We start from the raw sequence: 24,095 nt of genomic DNA on the forward strand, positions 1-24,095 counted from the left end.
TGTGTGTTACTGTAGGAGCGGAGAGAGCCATCACTCTGAAGATGGAGATCCCGGGCCCCATGCCTCCTCTGATCAGGGAGATGTTAGAGAACCCCGAGGCCTTCGAGGACAGCAGCAGCGACTCCTCCAGCTCCGCCCCTCCCCCTCCTCCTGCCCCGCCCGCCACTCAGCCAATCAAAAAGGAGCAGAAGGAGGAGAAGGCGCCGCACGAGCCGACGGCCGCCGGCGCCTCTGCCGCCGCCGCCGGCGGCGTCGTCGACGAGGAAGACGATGACGACGATGACGACTACGGCGAGGAGGAGAGGGGGGGCGGGGCGGTGGACAGTGACGGAGAACTCTGGGGGGAGGTGCCGGCGGCGCCGAGGAAAGGCGTGACGGGGAGAGCGCAGTGAAGCCAGATTTAAAGCTACGGCGCATAACGGTGTGTCGCTAGCTGGAAATTAGCCGATCCCACAAGCTCAACACGCGTCGCGTTCGGCGACTATTCCCGGCTATTTTCGCTGCGTGACACCGCCGTGCGACGAAGTATAAATCTGCCTTGAGAGAGACACAGGGGGGGCTTCACCGGGGGGCCTCACCGGGGGCCACAGAACATTAACCCCCCCCCCCCATCCTATACATTCAGTAGGCTGATCTCTGAAGGTTTACACACCTACTGCAAAACTCACACACGTTTCATACACTTTAACCACTTTGGGAGAGAATTTAGAAACATTTTGAAAATAAATCTTGAAAGATTTTGAACGTTTTTTAGAAACAAATTGAAAATATCTGATCTACAAGCTCGCAAAACACATTGCATTGTGACACTTGGGGAGCTCGTAGATCGGTTATTTTTTGCTATAAAACACAAATAGGGCTTAAGTGGTTAATAACAAATAACAAACACACACACACACACACACACACACACACACACACACACCATACAAATATATTATGTAAAAACAAAAAAAAAACTAAACTAAAACTGGAGCAATAGAGGAACAAGCATCATAGGAGGAATTTAAAAAGCACTAGATGTTTCTGGGTTGAAGAGAGGGGGCCATGATGAAGAAACACTGTGCAAACCAAACAAAAGGAGACTTCAGGACCTCGTGTCCCACACACACACACACACACACACACACAGAGAGAGAGGACGATGACGATGACATTCAAACAACCAAAAGGTGTCGCTACGCTTTTTTACACAAAGCTTCTCCACCAAAAAGAAACAAAAGAGATGATTCTGCATTTTCGGCGCCACAACTTTTTTTTCCGGTTGAAAACATTGTACTATCGGGCGACACTTTGTCGTTAGCGGTCGTATCGTGCGAGACGGCGTGCGTATGAATTGTTATTATTATTAGCCTTAAGAGAGGCAGCAGCTAGAAGCTAGTGGACTGAAACCAATGCACTCCTCCACTCTCTTTAAGGGCTTCAATGCTTTGTATAAAAAATATTGATGTTGACGTTACATTTTTGCTACAACCAAACTCTTAATGTGGCGTCTAAACCAGCCGACACATTGCCTTTTACAATTCAGTTTGTTTTTCTCTTTTTTTCTTTGGAAAAATCTACTACTTATTTTTCTATTGTATTTTTTTTTTCCTACGCATGTAAACATTTCTATTTACACATTATGTCCATATTGTGGGACTCATTGCATTGTGTTCTATCTCTCTTTTTGTATCATTGTTATTATTCACTCCTCGTCTCATCTTTTGATGGGAAATCTTTTTTTTTTCTTTAAGAATATCATTGTTACTATGCATTATACTGCTTTACGGGATAATACGCAACCAGAGAGAGGGGAGAGAGAGAGAGAGAGAGAGAAAAAGAGAAAGAAAGAAAGAACGAGAGAGAGAGAGAGAGTAGGGAAATATGTTACATTGTTCATGAGCCGGCCTCAAACCAACATGACAAGATCACTGTATATAGAATGAGGAAAACAGCCGATGTAAAGCTCACTACGCCGTCTTATCTCAGTGGTGGAAAAAGTACTCACATTTTTTACTTAAGTAAAAGTATCAATACTGCAACGTAGAAATACTCTGTTACAAGTAAAAAGTCCAGAATTAAAAATGTATTACAGCAACTACAAAAGCTTTGGTATCAAAATGTACTTAAAGTACCAAAGTAAAGCAAAGTAAAGTTTTCAAATGTATGAACATCTTTTGAAAATAGCAGAACTGCAAGCTCACAATGCGTCGCATCGCGACGCATTGTGAGCTTGTAGATCGGCTATTTTCAAATGGCCAAAAATGTATATAGGGCTGAAGTGGTTAATGCATGTTTTGTAATGATCTTGTAATCAAAATCTACTTATGAAGTTTTCAAATAATTGTAGTGGAGTAAAAGTACAACATTTGCCTTTGAAAAAGTACTGAAAATTTGTAATACTCCAGTGAAGTAAAAAAAATACCAAAAAATGTTACTTGACCACAGTACTTGAGTAAATGTACTTAGTTACTTTACACCACCGGATCATGACGTGTTATGAGCTTGTAGATCGGCTGGTTTTCGGCACACGATAACAACACCGTCATACGACGATGTATCAAGTCAGGCTTTACTGTATATCCCGATGGAGCTTAGACAACCATACGACCAACGCTTTATCCGGCAAACCACACACACACACACACACACACACACACACACACACACACACACACACACACACACACACACACACACACACACACACACACACACATGTACAAGATAATCTGAAATAATGTTGAAGTCTCAAAACACAAGATCTACAAATCTGCAGGATAGATTTAAATGCCATTGCACTGACTCAGGGTGACTGTGTATACCAGGGATAACATTTTATACAAATTTGCAGTATTTTATATGGTATGGAAGTTCCTTCATCTCTCTGCTGTTCTCTTCATATAAATAAAGCTTTAACCAGAGATGATTTGTGTTAAATCACTACAGAAGCTGGTATTATTGCTTGTTATTGACTTGTTTCTTTTTAAACTGAAAATACTAGACCTGCTGGTCAGGATAAAGTACAGCTGGTTGGTAAACAGGTAAGTCATACTGATAACTTGATTTATATCTCTGCTGTCGGGCAGAGACCATCCATGTCCAACATATGAACTTTTCAGGAAATGAAAAAGAAAAAAAAAACATACTTTTCTTTACTTGTTTATTTAGACAGGTCAGAGCATATTAATGAACGTCACATGAACGTAAATACACCGGATTTAGCAAAGATGCTAATTTTCATCCGCAGTCCTCACACAAAACATAAAAACATGTTTCTTACAACACAACACTGCCTCATCACAGTTGGTATGGTGACTTTATACATGGTCAGATACTTGAATGTGTCCTTATATTATCATCACTTTACCACAGCTGTCTGTGAATGATCCAAGCACCACCGAAGAAGAGTACACCCAGAAATCACGTGATTACAATAGAAAAAAAGCTTAGGCACCTTTCATGTTAAAGGATTTATGAAAGTCAATTCTTCTTGGCTTTCTGTTTGTTTTTCTGCTCGTTTTTCCAAAAACGAGCCACATTCAAACGGCCATAGCTCTGGAATGGAGGGTCGCGACCGGATTAAAATCCAGAAGCGACTTTCATAAATCCTTTAACATGAAAGGATTTATATGACAATATGACTGATCAGTAAGCACTAAAAGACAAATCTGGGGTCGAACAGGAACGTTATATAGTTAAGTTTTAAATAGTAGAGTATGGAGCATAATGCAGCTTTAAATGCTGAAGTATTTCAACAGAGATTCCATGTTCAAATCAGCATTTCAATGTAACTTTACCAACTGAAGGCTTATATATACAAAAGAATGCTTCAACAGTATTAAAACACATTTGCTGAGTGGTGGTGAGGTGACGTGCCGTGGTCTAATTATCAGACTCTCAGCAAAGAGATTCTCTCAGCAAAGAGATTCTATGTTCAAATCCCAGTCCTCCTGTACAGTAGATCTATGCTGGAATATTAGAGTTTAACTTTGCTAACTGCTGGCTAACATACAAAAGAACGCCTCAAGAGTACTAAGAGACACAAGCTGTGAGAGACTCAGTGGTAGTGTTGTGGTGTAATGATCAGACTCTTAGCACAGAGATTCCATGTTCAAATTCCTGCCCTCCTATAGTTCAATGTTGGAATTTTCATGGCTAAAATACAAAAGAATGCTTCAAAAGTCCTAAGAGACAAGAGATATGAAAGAATGCTTCAATAGTCCTAAGAGACGAGATATGAAAGAATGCTTCAATAGTCCTAAGAGACGAGATATGAAAGAATGCTTCAATAGTCCTGAGAGACAAGAGATATGAAAGAATGCTTCAATAGTCCTAAGAGACAAGAGATATGAAAGGATGCTTCAATAGTCCTAAGAGACAAGAGATATGAAAGGATGCTTCAATAGTCCTAAGAGACAAGAGATATGAAAGAATGCTTCAATAGTCCTAAGAGACAAGAGATATGAAAGGATGCTTCAATAGTCCTAAGAGACAAGAGATATGAAAGGATGCTTCAATAGTCCTAAGAGACAAGAGATATGAAAGAATGCTTCAATAGTCCTAAGAGACAAGAGATATGAAAGGATGCTTCAATAGTCCTAAGAGACAAGAGCTGTGAGTGCCATGCAGGGTGATAGTGTATTGGTCTGATGTACTGACTTTCATCACAGAGGTTCCATGTTCAAATCCTTATCCTCCTATAGTTCAATGTTGGAATACTTTGGAATTTTCAAGGCTAAAATACTAAATATCAACTCAAAAGCATTAGGAGACACCTTGTTGAATATTGCAACACTCTGTTAAACATTGGAACGCTGCCGGTCCAGTAGATGGCGCTCACACACTGTCTTTGTTTTTTTGTGACGTTGTGATTGCTACGTCCGAGAGACAAGTTTGATTGATTGATTGATTGATTGATTGATGTACTTTATTTAAGTCAAGTCTGTTCAACTGTGTCTCCATATAATTATGTGTTATAAAACACATGAATAGTTTTAAAACATATGAATAGAGTTATACAAACACATGAATAGTTTTAAAACATATTAATAGAGTTATTAAAACACACTAATAGAGTTATAAAACACATTAATAGACTTAAAAACTAGAACAACTGACTTGTCATGGACAGACTGGAAAGCTTTTGTTTGGACGCCATCTAGTGTCCATCATCAGACACTACATGTGTCTGGAGATTATTATGGATCTATAAATCAGTTGTTCTCAAACCTTTTCATGTCCAGGACCCCCACATTAATGTATGCATTTGGCCACGGACCCCCATCTGAAAATATGTTGTGCCAGGGACCCCCAGAAGAGAAGATTTATGTTAAGAAATTCAACATTATTCAAACTTTTCCAAACATTTTCGAGATTTTTCCAAACATTTCAAAAATAGCAGATCTACAAGCTCACAGTGCGACACGAAGTGACGCTGTGAGATTGTAGATCTGCTATTTTTGGCTAAAGTTCTCCTCAGAAAAGGGATGCTAGGGTTCAAGTGGTTAATATAAAAAAAGAAAAATCATATCACACAAAGATTTGGCGGACCCCTGTAGTAACTCTGAGGACCCCTAGGGGTCCCGGACCCCCTGTTGAAGATCCCTGGTATAATGTATAACATTGTGCTTGATATGTGTAGACATACGTACCATGTTGTGCATTCAAGCTATTCAAATAATAGATTAATATATTCATTCATATCCACTGCCATTAGTAAACATACTTTACTAACTGAGAAGAATGTAATACTATCAACAATCTACCACACTTTAAGTATATTTTGATGCCGATACTTTTGTACTTTTACTCAAGTACATTTTCATTACCAGACTTGTACTTGTAACAGAGTGTTTCTACAATTGCAGTATTGATATAATTGATTCATTGATATTCATTGTTAAATAAATATTACAATGTATGTCTATTATTATTATTATTATTATTATTATTATTATTATTATTATTATTATTATTATTATTATTATTATTATTATTATTGCTGTTATATATTTCGCTAACTTCTTCTCGTTAACTTTTAAATTAGTGAAATGACGTTTGCATTGAAAACAAATGTATCTATTTTTGGTTCGTGCGCATGTGCGTACTTGTAATAGTGTGTGTGTGTGTGTGTGTGTGTGTGTGTGTGTGTGTGTGTGTGTGTGTGTGTGTGTGTGTGTGTGTGTGTGTGTGTGTGTGTGTGTGTGTGTGTGTGTGTGTGTGTGTGTGTGTGTGTGTGTGGGAGGGGGGGGGAAGGGGGGTGGGACTTGTGTCGTGTTCGTGTCGTGTTTGTGTGTGCACGTCATAGAGTTGTTTGGGTGCGTGCGCATGTGCGTGCGTGTAACAGCGTGTGTGTGTGGGCGGGGGGGGGGGGGGGGGGGGGGGGGGAGGCTGTGCTTGCGTACACGCGAGAGGGCATTCCTGGGGATGCCCTCTCGCATGTACGCATGTCTGCTTGTCAGACCAATCACAACCCTTGTTGTGTTGTCCCGCCCTTAAATCTACCGTTCCAGCAGAGCTCGGCTCATTTCTCAAGGTTTACAGCGGATGCTAGGTCGCTCGATACTAGGTCTCTCCGGTCGATGATAGATTACTATTGGAAACTGTTCTACTTGATTTCGGTTCATATATCACTGATCTACTTTCATTTCGTCGTGTTTTGTCTGAGGTGAGTAATATTACTTGATATATACTTTTTTTCCCGCCTTTATTGCTTTATTTTTATTTTCCCCCTCCTTTTTTGGACTACATGAACGTTCAGATTTCATACACAGTTTTTACCCCATGGCCACGGATGTTATAATTATGTACGGGCCCTCAGAAATAGCCGTAGCTTCCGTATTGTTCAATAAAAACGCATCTTAATCCGATCGGTGGCCATTTGCTCATAGCTGGCACAGTCTATCAGAGTGCAGTACACCTACCAACCGACGGGTAATGCAGTTGAAAGCCTATGGCGGACATGCTGAGAAAATGGCCATCAATCGGATTAAAATGCTTTTTATTGAACAATACTGAAGATACGGTTACTTTTGAGGGCTCGAACAGAATTGTCACATCCGTGGCCGTGAGGTGAGAACTTTATATTTGAAATTTGAACGTTTATGTACATGTACGGGCCTTAAATGAATTAAGTGCAAACGCCAGATTACGTTTGTTTCAGGCCCAGGACTCTGTTGGTTTGTTTTCATAAACTCATGTCACGATCGACCTGTCCATAACAATTCATTATACAACGCAGAATGAAGCTTTTAATCAACAAGGCATTTGTTATATCTTGTCTGTTAAAATTGAGCTTGTAGATCTGCTAAAACTAACTTTAAGCAGCCTCTGAAACTGGGTTAAAAACAACCTAGGCTAACCAGTGCTAACGGCTATAAACGTATGCCTACAACTTCCGCATGGCAGTGACGTAAATGATTACGTTATCAACAGTATTGCTATCATGTTTATGTATTTACCAGGGACACAGTGCACATTAATCAACATGTTGGTTTTCACATCCGTGTAATGAACCAGAGTTAGCCAGAAGCTAGCTTTCATCTGTAACGCGTCCCTGAGCAGGCTGTTAAAAGTGGTGATATAACTCATTGGTTCTCAAAGTGGGGTCCGGGGACCCCCAGGGGTACTTGAGGGGGTTCCAGGGGGTCCCCAGCTAAATGATGGATAGGAACCAAATAGACCCTTATGGGTCTGTAACTCTGAGAGTGTCCAAATGGAACCAAATGGACACTCTCAGAGTTAAATTAACATTGATTTTACAATATAAATTGGGGTCCCAGAGATATAAATGCCATTAAATGGGGGTCAATAGCCTAATGGATGTCAAAGTGGGGGTCCTTTGAAGTTAAAATGGTTGAGAATCACTGCTAGAGAGCCGTAAAACCCTTCTCTTATTGGGGTCCCTGGCTTATCTTTTCAAATGGGGGTCCGTGGGGTAATAAGCGTCTATTTGGGGGTCCTTGACATGAAAAAGTTTGAGAACCACTGGTATAGAGTAACACGAGTTTAACGCTAGAAGGAGATGCTGTTGTAATTTGACTGTTTTACTAGCAGTAAATAGACATTCATTTGACGCACTGTTTGGTTCAACAAGTGTTTATCTGCACCGAGCATTGTACTGGGTTGACTAATGTTAGAGGACGCCGTGGCTTTGTTGTTTGTTGTTGTTTCTCTCGCTGAACCTGGCAACTGCCATGTCCGCTTATTGTAAGCGGATGGTCGCGCTTCTTTTGGGGCTTGTTTTGGGGTTGAAAAGGACCGTAATGAGAGTAGACGGTACACGGTCGGTCGTACCGTGTCGGTCGCGCATGCGCGCCACTCTCAATTGTATATTAGGATCATCATATTTATGATTATGTGCCCACATTTGCCTCTAAATTGTGGAGAAACTGTCGATGCGGAACCAAACTGTCAAGCAATTGTTTCCGCCCAGACACGTTTCACTGTCGCACATGTCGAAAATAGCAGATCATTGTGAGCTTGTAGATCGGCTATTTTCAAATAGACTATGTATAAAATAAGGCTAAAGTGGTTAAGGTATGTTTTATAATGTAATCATTTATATCTTAAAAGTAACTAGTAACTAAAGTTTTAAAATAATTGTAGTGGAGTAAAAGTACAATATTTGCCTCTGAGATGTAGTGGAGTAGAAGTAAAAGTATTGGAAATTGGAAATACTCAAGTAAAGTAGAAATACCTCAAAATTGTAGGCAAATAGGTTTTATAAAATGTTCATGAATAGGAATTAATATTCACATTTATATTCATGAATAACTTTGGTTAACTAGAACACTGACCTGACTTACTTGCAAATCTATGCCCACATCAAGACTTTATTTTAGTCTAAATATTTGTCCCTTCCTGCTCCAACTTAGAAGGACAGAATTCTGGAAAGTGGGCAGGAATCACGATGTAATCTATTGGTTGCTTCATGCCAGTGTTAGACTTGATTTAAGAAGTAGTGCTTTTCCAGTCAGAAGACAGATTGAAAGAAGCAGTCTGATTCAGTACACACTGTGCTTTTTATATCGTCAAAATTGCCTTCTGGTGTCCAGATGCTTCAGTTATCACAAAGCAGCTGAATGCCGTAAATAAATCCCCTCTTCTTTATTCTTTGCTTTTTCATTTAGCAAGGATTTTAAGGATGCACGATTTTGGCCGATATCCAATTACCGATTATTTATTTCTTGGTCAAATGAATACTGCTATTTCTATTTTCGTCTATTACTATTATAGCCTACCCTGATTTGTTTTTCCCTGCATCAGGCTTATTACAGTTATTCATTTAATATTATGTCGCAGATTGAAGGGAAGATGGAAATATTCTTTCCTTAGGGCGATCTTAAACACTAAGTGTTTACACAACATGACCGGCACTTTGGCTGCCATAGTCTGTTGGACACCTGTAAGGGGGAGGAGGATAGTTTGCTTGTTTGGACAGCAGCATAATTCCCCATGTTCATCAGCGGTGACCGTGTATCACACAGACTATGAAATCATGTCCGTTAGAGCAGTGGTTCCCAAACCTTTTAGCTCGAGACCCAAAATAAATCTTATGTCTCGCCGTGACCCAAACTAGTGAAAATAGCCGATCTACAAGCTCACAAGATGCGACATGTTGCGAGCTTGTAGATCTGCTATTTTCACAAATTCTTAAAAGTACTTTTCCCCCTCTAATTAATGGATTTTTAAATGTATTTGTATGCTTTCGAAAAAAAGTTTTTTGTTGGGAATGTTTTGATAATCTTTTGAAATAATAAAACATTTTAGGAAGTTAGGAAACACAAAATAAACATATTTACTCGCGTGACCCATACAACACGACCCACATATGGGTCCCGACACACTGTTTGGGAAACGGTGGGTTATATACCTCTTTCTCAAGTGGTATGGTAACGGCCGTCTCTCTTTTGTCATGAGGCGGATCGCTGCTTGGAACAAGATAACAATAAAATCAACAGCAAGGGAAAAGCTGCCATTCAGCTATTGATTTTGTGTCCAATATTGTTTGTTCTGAAAATAATAATACATTGATTGTTTGACTGTGCTATGGAATCTAGCAGCGCAGGTATGGTTTTCAAATGGCCTATACTATAAACATTGCTTGTGGTGTTTGCCTTCTGCAGGACACATATTCGTATGTGCGGTCTACAGCCTCGGCTGTCGCTTATGACCCCAAGCAATACTACCAGCAGCCCATCGCTACATCAGCTGTGGCCGCAGCACAGCCCCAGCCCACAGTGGCAGAGTCCTACTATCAGACAGGTACGTTCAACTCGCCACTGACTGCACTCGTCATGGTGAAGAAAAGTCCTCCTAGAGCTGTCATTCTCAAAGCTTTTTAAAAACTTTGATGACCTCCAGTTTGGTGTGCATTAGGCCAGTGGTGCTCAAACTTTTTAATTTCAATGACCCCTCATAACTCTGAGTGTACAAATGGAACCAAATGGACCCGTACGGGTCCATTTGGTTCCATTTGTACACTCTCAAAAGTTCCAGACCTGTACGTGCCATCGAGGCCATCGAGAGGGTCCAACGCAGGGCGGTGCGGATTATCTTGGGCAGGGATTTTACATCTTACAGGAATGCCTGTAGCCGCCTAGGACTCCCCTCCCTCAGCTTGCGGCGCGAGGACCTGACCAGGGCGTTTGCGACCTCCCTCAGACAGTCTGACCACTTTAGGAGCTGGCTTCCACCTGAGCGAGGCGAAATAAGCCAACGCCAAACCCGCTCCTTAAATGACCTAGACCTGGCCTTCTGCACAACAGAGCGGTACAAAAAAAGTGCCATCCCCTACATGATCAGACTTTTAAATAATTAACCTGACTGTATGTTTGTTGTTTGTTTGCCCTTTTATGCTTTTATTTGTAACGATGTACCCACAATTCAATCTTTGATCCAATCTATGATTTTATCTATGATTGCTACTTGTACATCTCCTTTTATTCTCAAATAAAAAACGTTTACTACTACGTGTCCATTTGGAACCACCTCAAGGAACCCTGAGGATCCCTGGACCCCCACCACTGTATTAGGGTCCATTTGCTTCCATTTGTACAAAAAAGGTCAATCTATAAGTGTGGTTCTCACAACGCTTGTATACTCGGCTACTTTTGAAAATGTTTCACAATGACCCGACCACAACAAACATTTATTTCTTAAAACATCAAAGAGTCACGGCACACTCATGGCTGCTGATGCCAAACCAGTTTATTAAGGACAAGAGAACAACAAAAACATGTGTTGTTTATATCCCACATGGTTTTTGGATAATGGATATGTTTTGTGTTTTGTGCAACCTTAAAAAAAAAAAGTCATCGTTTTGTACTATTCTCTATTTCCCCACTTAGCCCCCAAACCAGCGTACACGCAATGTATGACGCCGTACACCCAGACCCAGCAGACGCGCCAGGTGACTGCCATCAAACCGGCCACGCCCAGCCAGGCCACCTCCACCTTCTCCATCTACCCGGTGTCGTCCACCGTGCAGCCCGTACCCTCTGCTGGAGCGTCCGTAGTGCCGTCGTACTCCAGAGCCCGACCTACAGCACCAACGCTGTCACATATTCTGGTAAGGAAATGCCCGGCCGTCACCCACACATACAAGTTACCCACACGCTAACGCCAAACGTAGTCGAGCAATATAGTAGAATGTGAGCTGCAGAAACACATTTAATTGATCTGGGTGTCATCGTTATAATAATAACCCATAAAACCGGGAAAGCATCTGTCATTTTAGATTTTAGCTGTATAGCAAAACACGTTTTAAGAACACTTAAAAGATCTCTCAATAAATGTTCAAAAATAGCAGATGTACAATCTCACAGTCATCACTTCGTGCCGCGCTGCGAGCTTGTACATCTGCTATTTTTGAATAATTTTGAATGGATGCAACGTGTTTATTACTTTGCAACGTTCCCCATACATAGGCTGTCGCTCGTATTCGCTTGCGCAAAATTCACTTCAGTCGAACATAATTATTCAACGTACGCGAGTTGTGTCGCATCGGGCGTAGATGCAGAATCTTGTCACTCAAAACACAGTTTAGCTAGACTGCACATTTTAGAATGGAGGAGGAAGCCAAAAGTTCCCAGTGTTAAACACTGACGCATTTGATTTCTTTCTGAGATGCTGTGGCTTGTAGACTTAGAATAGGCTCTATGCACAGCAGCCATATTATCACTTCTTTCATAGGTGTTACCAATGATACTAATGAAGGCTCTGTTCCATTTAGTGTAGCACAGTGGTTTCCCACGACCCCCATAACTCTGAGAGTGTACAAATTTACATACATTTGTACACTCTCAGAGTTACACACCTGCAAGGGGCCATTTGGAAGCCCATGAGGGTCCCTGGACCCCAACTGTAGACCCACTGGTGTAACAGAGTGTTTCCAGTGAGCCAACATGCACAATATCAGCACCCTGACTCTGTTTGACCAGAATGGAACAGAGCTTTCATTAGTATCATTGGTAACACCTGTGAATGTCTTCATGATATGGCTGCTGTGAATAGAGCCTATTGGTATCTTTAAAAAATATATTTCTTCATCACTGCCCCTATTCCTGCTCCATAGGTACGTCTTACTCGGGCTACGAGGCTGCCGTGTACTCTGCTGCCTCCACATATTACCAGCAGCAACAGCAGCAGCAACAGAAGCAGGCGGTGGCCGCGGTAGCCGCTACAGCAGTATATGTGGTTTCTACACTGTTACAGGTGGTCCAAATGCTGGCGACAGAGCTCCCGTCTGTGAGGAAAACCAGCTAACCACAGAAACCCAGTGTCGTGAGGCCATTGTATATGGCTGTATGTATGTATGTATGTATGTGGCTCTTCAACTGCCTTGCATTAACCCACTAAGACCTGAGGAAGCGTCTGTGTCACTTTTTCATTTGAGCTAAAAAGCATTATTTTACACTTTGACTATTCAAAAATAGCAGATATACAAGCTCATAGCGCGGCACCGAGTGCCGCGCTATGAGCTTGTAGATCTGCTATTTTTTGAAAATATATATTCTTTTAAAGCGAACAATAACTCAAATCTTTGCTTCTGGGGGTCCATGGAACAAAATATTTTGAGACGGGGGTCCGCGGCCAAATTCATATCATTTTGGGGGGTCCTTTACATTTTGCAGAATATAAATTATACAGCAGAAAATGTCCTTATGGTTCATCTTGCATATTGTGGCAATAAAAGTGATTCTGGAGGCTACCTAATCGTGACCAAAACATCCCATTGCGATCCGGCTCTAAACTGTTTGCAAACAGTGACTAATTTTAATAGCAAGACTAATAAAGTTCTCTTTTCACAGACTGGGACCAGTGTCCAGGGGCATCTGGACAGCATCACAGAGAGCCTTCAACCCTATCTGCTTGAAATTTTCAGCTGTGGCGTGGCTGTACACTGGATCTGATATCTTGGCCAACACAGCTGTGGACTGAGGGGACCGTCCCAGACTGCACTACTGCAAGGTTTGTTTAACATAACATGACACATGTGCAAATCAAAACCTTTTAGATCTAACTATCTAATGTTAGCATATGGACATTTTCTTGTGGTCAGTCCATTGTCTGTTTTTAAGGAGGCATTGCCAATATATATACTCTGTAGCTTAACTCTTTGACTGCCATATGAACAGTGTACCGTAATAGTGTGCCACTGCTGCCAGCAAAAACAGTGATTTTTACTGTATCAGTTTGCATAGAAAAATACTGTACTTGTACTTCTATCCACTACAGCTCAGAGGCAATATTGTACTTTTAATCCACTACAATTGTTAGAAAACTTTAGTTACTTTGTAGATTTTGGTTATTGTTTAAAAAAACATAGGGTACATTAACCACTTCAGCCCTATTTAAACTTTGGCTATTTGAAAATGGCAGATCTACAAGCTCACAATGCAACATGTTGTGAGCTTGTAGGCTTACAAGCTCACTTGTCAGCTTGTTGGACACTTGTGAGCTTGTAGATCTGCTATTGTCTATTGATATGCATGTACTTTCATAGCTTTGTGTCTAAAATATTGTATTTCTTTTTTTTACAGCTCCTGCTGCGGACACAGGTGACAGACACACCATCCCAGACCTACTGCAAGGTGTGTAACTATCTAATGTTGGCTTATTGACATTGTCTTGGGGTCAAATACTAGGTTGTGGGGGTCTGTGGTTTAATGCATAGGCTAAAAAATGGAAGCTCTTTGACATTACAATAGTTTGAGAACCACTGGTATTCAGGTGACAAGTATATGTTGCTTACATTTTCTATAGTTGTCAGCTAATAATAATAATAATGATACATTTTACGCACTTTACATTCTCACGGATGTCAGAGTGCTACAGATTAAAAGCAGAGCATAAAAACAGCATAGGCAACAAAACAATTACAATAGACCCAACCAGGCTAAACTAAAGGGCCAATTTCTTTAAATTAAAACTCAATACGAAAAACAAACAAAGTCCATGAAAAATTAGAAAATGCTTTTTTTAAAAGGTAGGTTTTTTTAAAAGCATCAGTGGACTGTGGCGCTCTCAGGTGGTCTGGGAGGGCATTCCACAGACATGGGGCTGTGTGGCAGAAGGCCCGGTCGCCCATGGTGCGGAGGTTGGTGTCAGGGACAACAAGAAGGTTGGTGTTGTTGGAGCGGAGGCTTCGGGTGGCAGGTTTTGGGATGAGGAGTTCTTTGAGGTGGGGGGGGGCGGGGCGTTGCCGTAAATGCACTGATGGGTGAGAGGGGAAATCTTGTATTGGGTCCTGAAGGAGATGGGGAGCCAGTGAAGTGAGCGGAGGGTGGGTGTGATATGGTCATATTTTCGCACTCTCATCAGGACCCTAGCAGCGCTGTTTTGGATGTATTGGAGCCTTTGGAGGCTCTTGTTAGGGATCCCGATGAGTAGTGCATTGCAGTAATCCAGCCTGGAGGAGATAAAGGCGTGGACGAGTCAGCTGACTGAAAGGTGATAATAGGGGGGTGATTAGAGGTGTGGTTATCCATATATGGCCAATATTTCAGCACAATATGACAGTTTTCAAGATGGATCTTGGCAGTTTCTTTGCTATTGTCCAGTTTATAGAAAGCTATATGCTGATAGCCATCATTGCTTGGTGTTTGTTTAGTAACAGGGAACAGCCTGTCTCTGCAGGTCCTTTTTAAACAGAAAATTAAGGGTGTGTTGGCAATTTCATCCAACCATAATCAACAACTTGATTGTATAGGATGTGTCCTGTATGAGTTCTCTCTCCTGATTGGATGAAATTGGTCTCTCAAAATCACAATTTAGTTTTAAAGGCAGTTACTGTATTCACCCAGAAGCAGTATAATAGCAGTCGCACCCCTACTTAAGTAAGACTGTGTTTGCATACTGGTACAGTGGTGTAGTTAACTGGTATAGTTGCTGTGTTGTCACGTCGTGGATGCAATGTATTATTTAGTATATTCGTTTCCATTTGAAAGTATGCTTTAATAAGTACCTGGCATACAAACATGCTCACTTCTGTGTGCCTACGTGTCTTTGGGTCCTACCAGCTAATGTATCCGGTAGGAGACACAAAGTAGATTATTTGTGTCTCCTACCGGAAATACACACGGTCATCAAATTATTGTCTTAGGAATGCCACAAAAACAAAAATAAATCCATGAAATCAAGGCATAAATCACAGTATTATTCATATTGTAGCATTGTTTTTGCCTTATTCATATTATAGCATTGTTTTGTCTTATTCATATTGTAGCATTGTTTTGTCTTTTTTCATAACTATTGATTGTGAAGCATTTGTTTGAAAAGAACACTAACACTTGTTTCCCTGTTTTTCAGAAGCCGTCCAGCACTGACATTTTTTTTTGCCTTTAACCTTTTTCTACTTTTCAGGAATGTTCTTTGTGAATAATTGTCATATTTCTAAGATAATTGCTTTCCATTTATGTTGTGGCTCGTGAACCGGTAGTACCCAATTTCTATAACACAATATTGGCCATCCCTGAATTTAATAACAAACTCACACATGAAATAATCAATTCTAACAAATGCATAACAAACTATTTTGGATTGTATACTGCCTTTTCATGACCCACTACCTTATATTTACATGTGCATGTTGTAAATGTTTAACTCACCATTTGTTTTTAGGGCTGTAAGACTGTAACACTTATTAGGACTAAATTATTCATTTTGACAAAAAAAATAATTTTATTCAAACAGCCAATATACACTTATTAAAATAGGACTTCATTTCTTAATTAAACTAATAAATGTAATCCCAAAATAATTATGGAAAATGTTACACATTGATTCATTGATAAATACAAAATTAGATATCTACAAAATACACTTTGAGATAATTAACTTAATCAATATAGTTGCAGCCCTACAATTTGTACCTATTTTTCAGAATGTTACATGTTGTTTAATAATATATTAATATATTTACCAGGAGCTTGCTTGATCCCCTTTTTTAACAAATGGGTCGGTGCAAGAATTTTTTTCCCCGTGCACTCCTAAATTGGCTGAAATAGGAGGCGGGTTTTTTGCTTCACCCTGGAAAATATTGAATTTACTTAAAAGTTAGAATATAATTTTGGATAATAACAGTAATAGTAGTAATAATAATCATTATAGCATCAACAATATATCTGTCAATAATAAACTGTTTACAGGCATTGTAATAGTTGCCATACTATATAATTGTATAATTATCAATAATAACTATAATTAACCTATATATAGAATCATAAAATATAACCATACTATTATTACATATATAATCATAATAACAACAACTATAATAACAATAATTGATAGGACATTATACCAAATATATTGATGGTGTTGCTTACAGTAAAGGTACCAATAATACATTTGTGTTAATAAATACTTTAAACTATATCTGCTCTGCTTTGTCTCTACTTATTATTCTTTTTACCATGTGGTTGAAAAGTGAATCTATATGTTTGGTAATGTATTTAGTCGCATGTATTTAACATTTACAATGAATACAGATGTGTGTTTTTTTTTTTTTTTGAATTACTATTCATAATCAGAAGGGTTCTTCACTACTAAAGCTGAACAAAAAGTGAAACTTTGGAATGTAACATCTCTTAATACCTAAGCCCATACACATATGAACATAATACACAAAAGTTTTTTGTTTAACTGACAATAATTTTTGCCTTCTACAATCTGGTGTTTTAATTTATTTGACCAACTTATCCACTTAACGGTTTGATCCATGCAAGAGTCAAAGCTTGTAATTGAAAGTGTTGTCAGACTATAATCTCTGCCTGCTGGACAAAATGGACTTCAATCCCTCTACTGTGTGTAAAACTGTGAAGCAATCTACATGGACATTAGAGCTTAACCAAAACTCCTGCCTGGTGATGACAAGTCTGTCACAATGTAGGCTAAACAATAGTTTTTCATTGTGGTATTGACGCCATTCAGTAACATTGATGTGCCTGATATGCTGGGGAGTATCTATTTTACAATATACAAAATGGTATGGCTTCAACCCAGCTACTAGCCAGGTCGACATGTATCGTAATGGTTCCACATGTATTATATGGTGAGACATTCCCAAGTACATTACAAGGTATTTAATATCTATTATCAGGCTGGGGGAAAATAGGTGCTGAATCTTATACTCACAAAACATGACATCATAATATAAGGAAAACGTGAAATGTCTTCTGAGTATTTACAACTTGTTTGCAAATAGCAGATATGCCATTTACTCTATATACACAGGGTATTGTCTCCTCTCAATATCTCAGATCAGAACAATAAGGTAAAAAAAAAAGGCAAGTTTGCTTTAACAATAATTTATTTTGAGATCTTCAACACCACTGGAGACTGGACTGTGAACTATGTGACGATGGATTCCTTGGACCCCCATGGCCGCAACCCAGAACTCTGCGTCGGCGCAACCACACTTTGCAATTGCCCTGAATTGTGAAAATTCTAGTTCAGTCTTATGCTAGATGTGCTCCTGTTTCTGCTCAACATTGTAACAGGGCCTTTTATTTATATGGTATATATTTTACCACGAATGTTCCATTTTCGTATGAAAATCTTGTACATATTGTGTGTCTTGTGACGATTGGGTCCAATATTTAGTTCAGTAACCATGGAGCTAAGGAATGGTTCAGAAGCTGTGTTCACGTTCACAAAATGAATATTGGAATTGGTCTATTTGTTCTATTTGATGCCTCTTTGTTATGCATCTTTTGGGAGGCCAAATACAGGCTTATATTTTTGTAACTGTCATTATTCGACTGTTCTCTTGGGATAAAAAAAACTAAAACAAAACAAAACAATTAAACGTCAACGGTATAGTTTGAATTAACGGCTTGCTCCTCCGGACGCGAAACGTAACGTCTGGGGGGTGACAGATACATTTTTTACACCCACCCTTTGTTATTGTGGTCCAAGTGAAGACAATGATTACTTTTAATTGAAAGTCATGTGTAATAATTAAAAGTAACTTCCCCTACACTGTCTATGAATTGACCTTCCTTCTCTCCGTGTCTTCCGGGTTGCAGTTGGAGGTTCTTCACCTGCTGTCTCCAGAACAGAAGGCTGAGCTGCTACTGAGGCCTGAGGTTGCAGGCCTGGACAACGGGACCCTCAGCCTGATCTTCCACAGCTTGATGACCGGTGGTCCTGGGCCCACCCCCACCTCCACCCCCGGATACACATACACCTCACATAGCCCCTACTCACCACCACCACCACAGAATAGCTTCAGAGAGGTTGCATAGCTTTAAATATTATACATTTCTTTCATCCAATTAAACTTTTACCAGATTGTTGATGGTAATCTTCATAACCTTAAACAATATTATTTTGTTCTTTTTGAAACACTTGCAGGTGGTGAATGGGTTGATGGGAGCTTTCAGACCTGTTGGGAGCCTCGTCAGTGAGTTTGTGTCTCTCACACGTGAGGTACATACAGCGTACATACATATACTATATGCATATATGAGAAGCCAATTACTTGTTTTTATATGACTAGTTTATTATGGTTATGCATATTACATCTGCTAACCTGACATGACCCTGACATTCCTATCTATCTGTTGCTCTCCAGAGAAATGTATCCGAGATCGGAAGCATGACTCTGACCCAGACCCTGCTGAACTGGACCCTAGCTGAGCTGGCTGGCATGTACACGCCACATAATACGTCCATAGCCCAACCAATGGAAGAGTTTGATGTGACAAATGTGGAGGATTGGTTCAACCATGTTGTACCGCCACTATTACAGAGATTCTTACCCCATGGGCAACTCCCTGACCAAATCAAGTATGCCTTCCACCAAGTGTTGTAAGTACAATTCATATTCTTTCATACAGTGAGTAGATGCATGTACAGTCCAGCGTCCATGTCTTTCCAATTATGTTGTGCAGGCTAGTCTTGACCAAAGTCACAGATTTTCCTGGATGAGCCGAACTAGTTTAATTAAGAGTGCCGGTGGTGTTAGTGGACTTCTGTTTCCTTTCACATTCAACACAACACAACACAAAATAATGGAAATCAACAAAAGGGCAACGTTTATTTATGGATTAACTCAAAACGTATCTTTGAATATTACATGCGAGATAGCAAATATTGAGTGAGTAATAACTGGAATTGTTGATTGTAACCTTAAACAAGTGACCTAATCAAGGCAGGACACAAAGATTACAAAAGGAAAGACAAACACAAGCCCTTTACTAAGATGTGAACACAGGGTAGGTGGCTGAACAAAGTTAAAATTATTAAAGGGAACTTAAATGCAAACCGACACAAGGAATTTGTCACTTTGTGATAGTGAACCTAACAAGACAAAGGTCAACAATGTCCTGCTTTTGGAGTGATAACAAAGGTCAGCCTCTGGGCACCCTCTGGTGGCCATCCAGAAATATTGCAGGTTATGTCCTTTGTAAGTCCCTTGTTTCGTCCACTGTCCATTATCTATGAATATGATGCTGATTATTGTGCTTGCTTGTTGAACAGCTATTTGGACATGGGCAATGACACCACTGAGGTCCAGGACACTTGCAGCATCACCCTTGAAGAAAGATCATGTGGCGTGAGAAGGCTTTATTAATTGTTTCTGAATTTCTTTAATTTAAATGTATTACACAAAGGATTCCAAATTCTATTCTAGATGTCGTCGGATAGGAAAGTCATGCCTGTACATCCATTATCCTTCTCCCCATCTCTTCTACCAGCTTACCAACGCAGTGGAAAATGTGGCCCGTTTCATGCACTGTGCTGCCCGTAGCAACCTCACTATGTCAGAGTCGATGATACCCAGGAGAACCTGGAGGACCCAGACTTCATCAGGATGTGGTTCCAGATCAAACTGCTGCCTCTGCTGCCTACAGTTCCCATAAGCCTCCTCGACTGCCTCAGCTTTAAGAACTTCACCTGTCCTGTTTGCCAAGCCCTGTGAGTTGTCCCGTTTATAAAGGGAATGCTATCTTCTCTAGAACATAACTGTTTCCCAAACATTTTCAGCTTGAGACCTGAAAGATACATTTGGTGACTTCCTGGGACCTAAACCTTTAAGAAAAATCATTATGAATTATAAAGTATGCATATTTAAAAAATGTATTTCTGAAAATCTTCTGAAAATCTTTTGTATTCCTTTTCCTTTTCTTTAATTTCTGAAAATCTGTTGATTTAAAAAACTTTACCTTACTTTAATTCATAAAACCTGGTCTGTGACCCAAAAATGGGTCAAGAGTAAGACCCTACGTTTGGAAAACACTTATAGTCGAAATACACAAAATAGTCCCGGAATAATGATACATTTCTTTGCATTGCTGGGTCCAGAGTAAAAGACCTGAGTCATCATATGCGTCTCATGGATCCTGATCACAACCACAGCCCAGTGATGTACGAACACTTCATCCATTCCTTCTTGCTACATCACAACACGTCCGGTAAGTGAACCAAGTAGCCATAGCTAGAGACAAGCTCAGAGGACCATTTGTCTGCAGATGTACAGGAATTTCTGTTGCTTTCAGGGTACATTTTTGAGTAAAACATTACTCTATTCTAATACTATACTATTATAGCCTACACTGACTTGTGTATTTATCTTCAGATCCTCAGTGTGTCTCCTCATCCAGCCATAGTGCAGAATGGCTGGAGGAGAACTTTGGATTCTTCTCCATGTTCGCCCCCATCACAGACTTCTATGACCTCAACCGTGACTTCTCTGGAGTGAGTGTGGATAATCTGAACATTTTTACTGAAAACATTGATTTGATTGTTTGTACTTGACACTACAATTTCAGTAACTTAATAACCTTTCAACCTGGCGTATATTTTGGGCATGTCATCACAGGATTGCAAGATTTTCAAAAACGTAATAGCTGATTTGCGAGTGTGACATTATAATTCGATTACGTATAAAATAGGGCTTCAGTGGTTAAATCTCATATCCTGCCCTCTCCCATTATGTCCTGTCTGTCTGTCTCTTGTCTTAAACGTGTCCAGATTCTACACCTCCTGACTCCGAAGCAGACTGCAGAGATGCTGCTGGTGCCTACTCCTCCAGAGAAAGACGTCATCATCCATGCAGTGTTTGACCATCTGACACAGTCTCAAGGAGACTTTCCTGAGTTCCTGCACCACCTGGTTCTGCTCGCTAGAGAGGTAACCTCATCTGTAGAGCGTCTTATGACAGCTTAAAAAACGTACAGCAAAATATAATAGTAATTATAATAATTATTATTATTATTATAATGCATGGACTTTTATCCACCCTGTGATGTCTACCAAGTCATGTGAGTGTGTTGTGATGATGTTAAATGGCTTACATTTTAAAGGGGCTACACCATGAATGTAAAAAAAAATATATTATATATAAATATTGCCCGCCAACAACCCCGTGGTCAACAATTGGTATTTTCTTGTGCGCCTGGCGTATTTCATCCAATTAAATGATAACTTCATGAAGACATTTGGAAAGTCTGTTTCCAATGTATTTTGCATTGTATTCTTGCATGTGAGGCTGTTGTCCTTTTACCATAATATTTAATATTGTCTGACCACATTACCACCAAGATAAAAGTCTTGTAAATGTATTGCATGAATGAACAGGTATCGCAAATGAAGTGATTCCAGTTGCATTTCTGATCTGGTGTCCCGTCTAATATGTCTCTATCCACTAATATGTCTCTATCCACAACGTCAGGCCTATGTCAGTGAGTCGTTCATCCCAGAAGAGAAAGTCCAGGAGCTGGGGCCTGCGTCACTCAACGCCACTACTGATGACATCAGCATGTGGAACATCACACAGATTGACACACTGTGTTCTTTAATGGACTCTTCAGATGGGGAGTGGGATTCAGCTCTGGTAAGTATACAAATGATCTTTCATTGATTGATGGTGTTATTGACAAAAATGCATGGGGCGGCAGTGGCTCAGGAGGTAGAGCGTCTGTCTGTTTGTCTGTCTGTCTGGCTGGCTGGCAGGCAGTGTAATCAGTGTAGAAGTGAGAAAACATAATGCGTTGTGATTATATTTACACGTTTTTGCATGTGTGTTCGTAAATGTGTGCAGTACATGTATATGGCACTAACACATTTTTTGTCACCATCAAGGCCAAGGCCATCATTTCCAAGTATCTGACTAAGGCGGGCAACAGTCTTGGCAGTGCAGAGCTCAGTTGTGTCAAGGGACCCAACCTGTGTTCCCTGGATACCAGTGTCCTGCAGACCATCTCAGAGGACACCCTCAGGTGAGGGGTGTTGGGGAGGGAGCCAGTAGTATCGTAAATCATGTTTACTTTAGTATTTCTTCACTTCTTGCACACACTTGAACATCGACATTAAAAAACTATTATTATAAAAAATGAATTGGGAATATTTGTGGGCTTTATTGACAGTGTATAGTAGAGCGAGACAGGAAACAGGGAGAGAGAGATGGGGAATGACATGCAGCAAAGGTTGTCGGGACTGGGATTCAAACTCGCGACACTCTGTCAGACTGTATTAGAGCCTATATATGGTATGCGCCTGGACCGCTAGGCCAACGGGCGCCCCACCCAAAACTATTTTTAACCTAATTAACCCTGGCATCCGTATTTTGGGCTGGCAAAAATAAGAATCAATTATTATTTTATAGAAATAAAAGTCCTAATAATAATAATTCACGCATTTTCACAAATAAAAAAGAAAGTAGTAAAATTAGCATACATTTCTACAAGCAACATCGTACAACAAATTATAAAAGAGTGATGTGTGTGATTCCATGACATATTAGCCAAAAGGTAAATAAGATATGTAAGGGACTGAATTTTAGAGACTGAATAAATTACATTTGTGGTTGAAAATGTGGTAGCACTCTTTTGAGATGTGTGCTGTGTGTCTCCTGGTGTTTCCAGTAATTCCAGTTTGCTGGTAGTGTCCAGCTGTACGCTGGAGAAGAAGAAAGTGCTCTTTAACATCGCAGAAAAAGCCTTCTCTGGACTCAGCCGCACTACAGCTATCAGCACTACCAGCTTCCAGAATACAGAGCCATTTTTGGGTAAGCAAGCATTCATTCACATGTACATGCGTACAAACACATACTGTATATTGCAGTGGTTCTCAAACATTTCCATGTCAAGGACCCCAAGTTCATACACAACTGTCTGTACTGTACTGTATACCAGTGGTAATAGCCTAACTCAAACATCCTCACAATGTCTCAAATTTCTCACGCACGCACGCACGCACACGCACGCACACACACAACACACACACACACACACACACACACACACACACACACACACACACACACACACACACACACACACACACACACACACACACACACACACACACACACACACACACACACACACACTTTAGAGATGGATAAATTCAGTATTTTCTTTATGACCTGTAGGTGGTGCATCCCTTTCCTATGTGAGAAGTGCCGCTGCCTCCAATGTCAACATGGACCTGGATACCTTCGTCAATCTGGACCCGAGTGTTGTACAGGTTAGTGGCGTGTGCGTGCGTACGTGCGTGCGGCCTTGTGGTTGTACATCTGGGAAAGGCAAGTGGTTAATGTATGCTTTTTAATATAATAATTTATATCTACAATAACTAGTAACTAAAGTTTTCAAATA

At 40.2% G+C, this 24,095-nt stretch overlaps 1 protein-coding gene and 1 long non-coding RNA gene across 5 annotated transcripts in view; both read left to right on the forward strand.

Annotated features, from left to right (window-relative positions):
* The window catches only part of LOC311049072 (retinoic acid receptor gamma-like), an 87,837-nt gene extending 85,135 nt beyond the window's left edge, over positions 1-2,702 (forward strand). For all 4 annotated transcript variants that reach the window (XM_084062514.1, XM_084062515.1, XM_084062516.1 and 1 more), the window contains one exon: positions 16-2,702. In XM_084062514.1, coding sequence (XP_083918640.1) covers positions 16-392 — 377 coding nt within the window. In that variant the 3' untranslated portion in view covers positions 393-2,702. The remainder of the gene's footprint in view (positions 1-15) is intronic.
* Positions 2,703-19,242: 16,540 nt separating this feature from the next.
* LOC311048724 lies at positions 19,243-20,262 on the forward strand. Its single transcript, XR_014601108.1, has 3 exons — positions 19,243-19,302; positions 19,975-20,050; positions 20,193-20,262. It is a non-coding gene; the product is annotated as an uncharacterized lncRNA (long non-coding RNA).
* Positions 20,263-24,095: the final 3,833 nt, after the last annotated feature.

Source organism: Gymnoscopelus microlampas (genome assembly GCF_963454915.1).
Source record: "Gymnoscopelus microlampas genome assembly, chromosome: 7".
NCBI classification, from domain to species: Eukaryota; Metazoa; Chordata; class Actinopteri; order Myctophiformes; family Myctophidae; genus Gymnoscopelus; species Gymnoscopelus microlampas.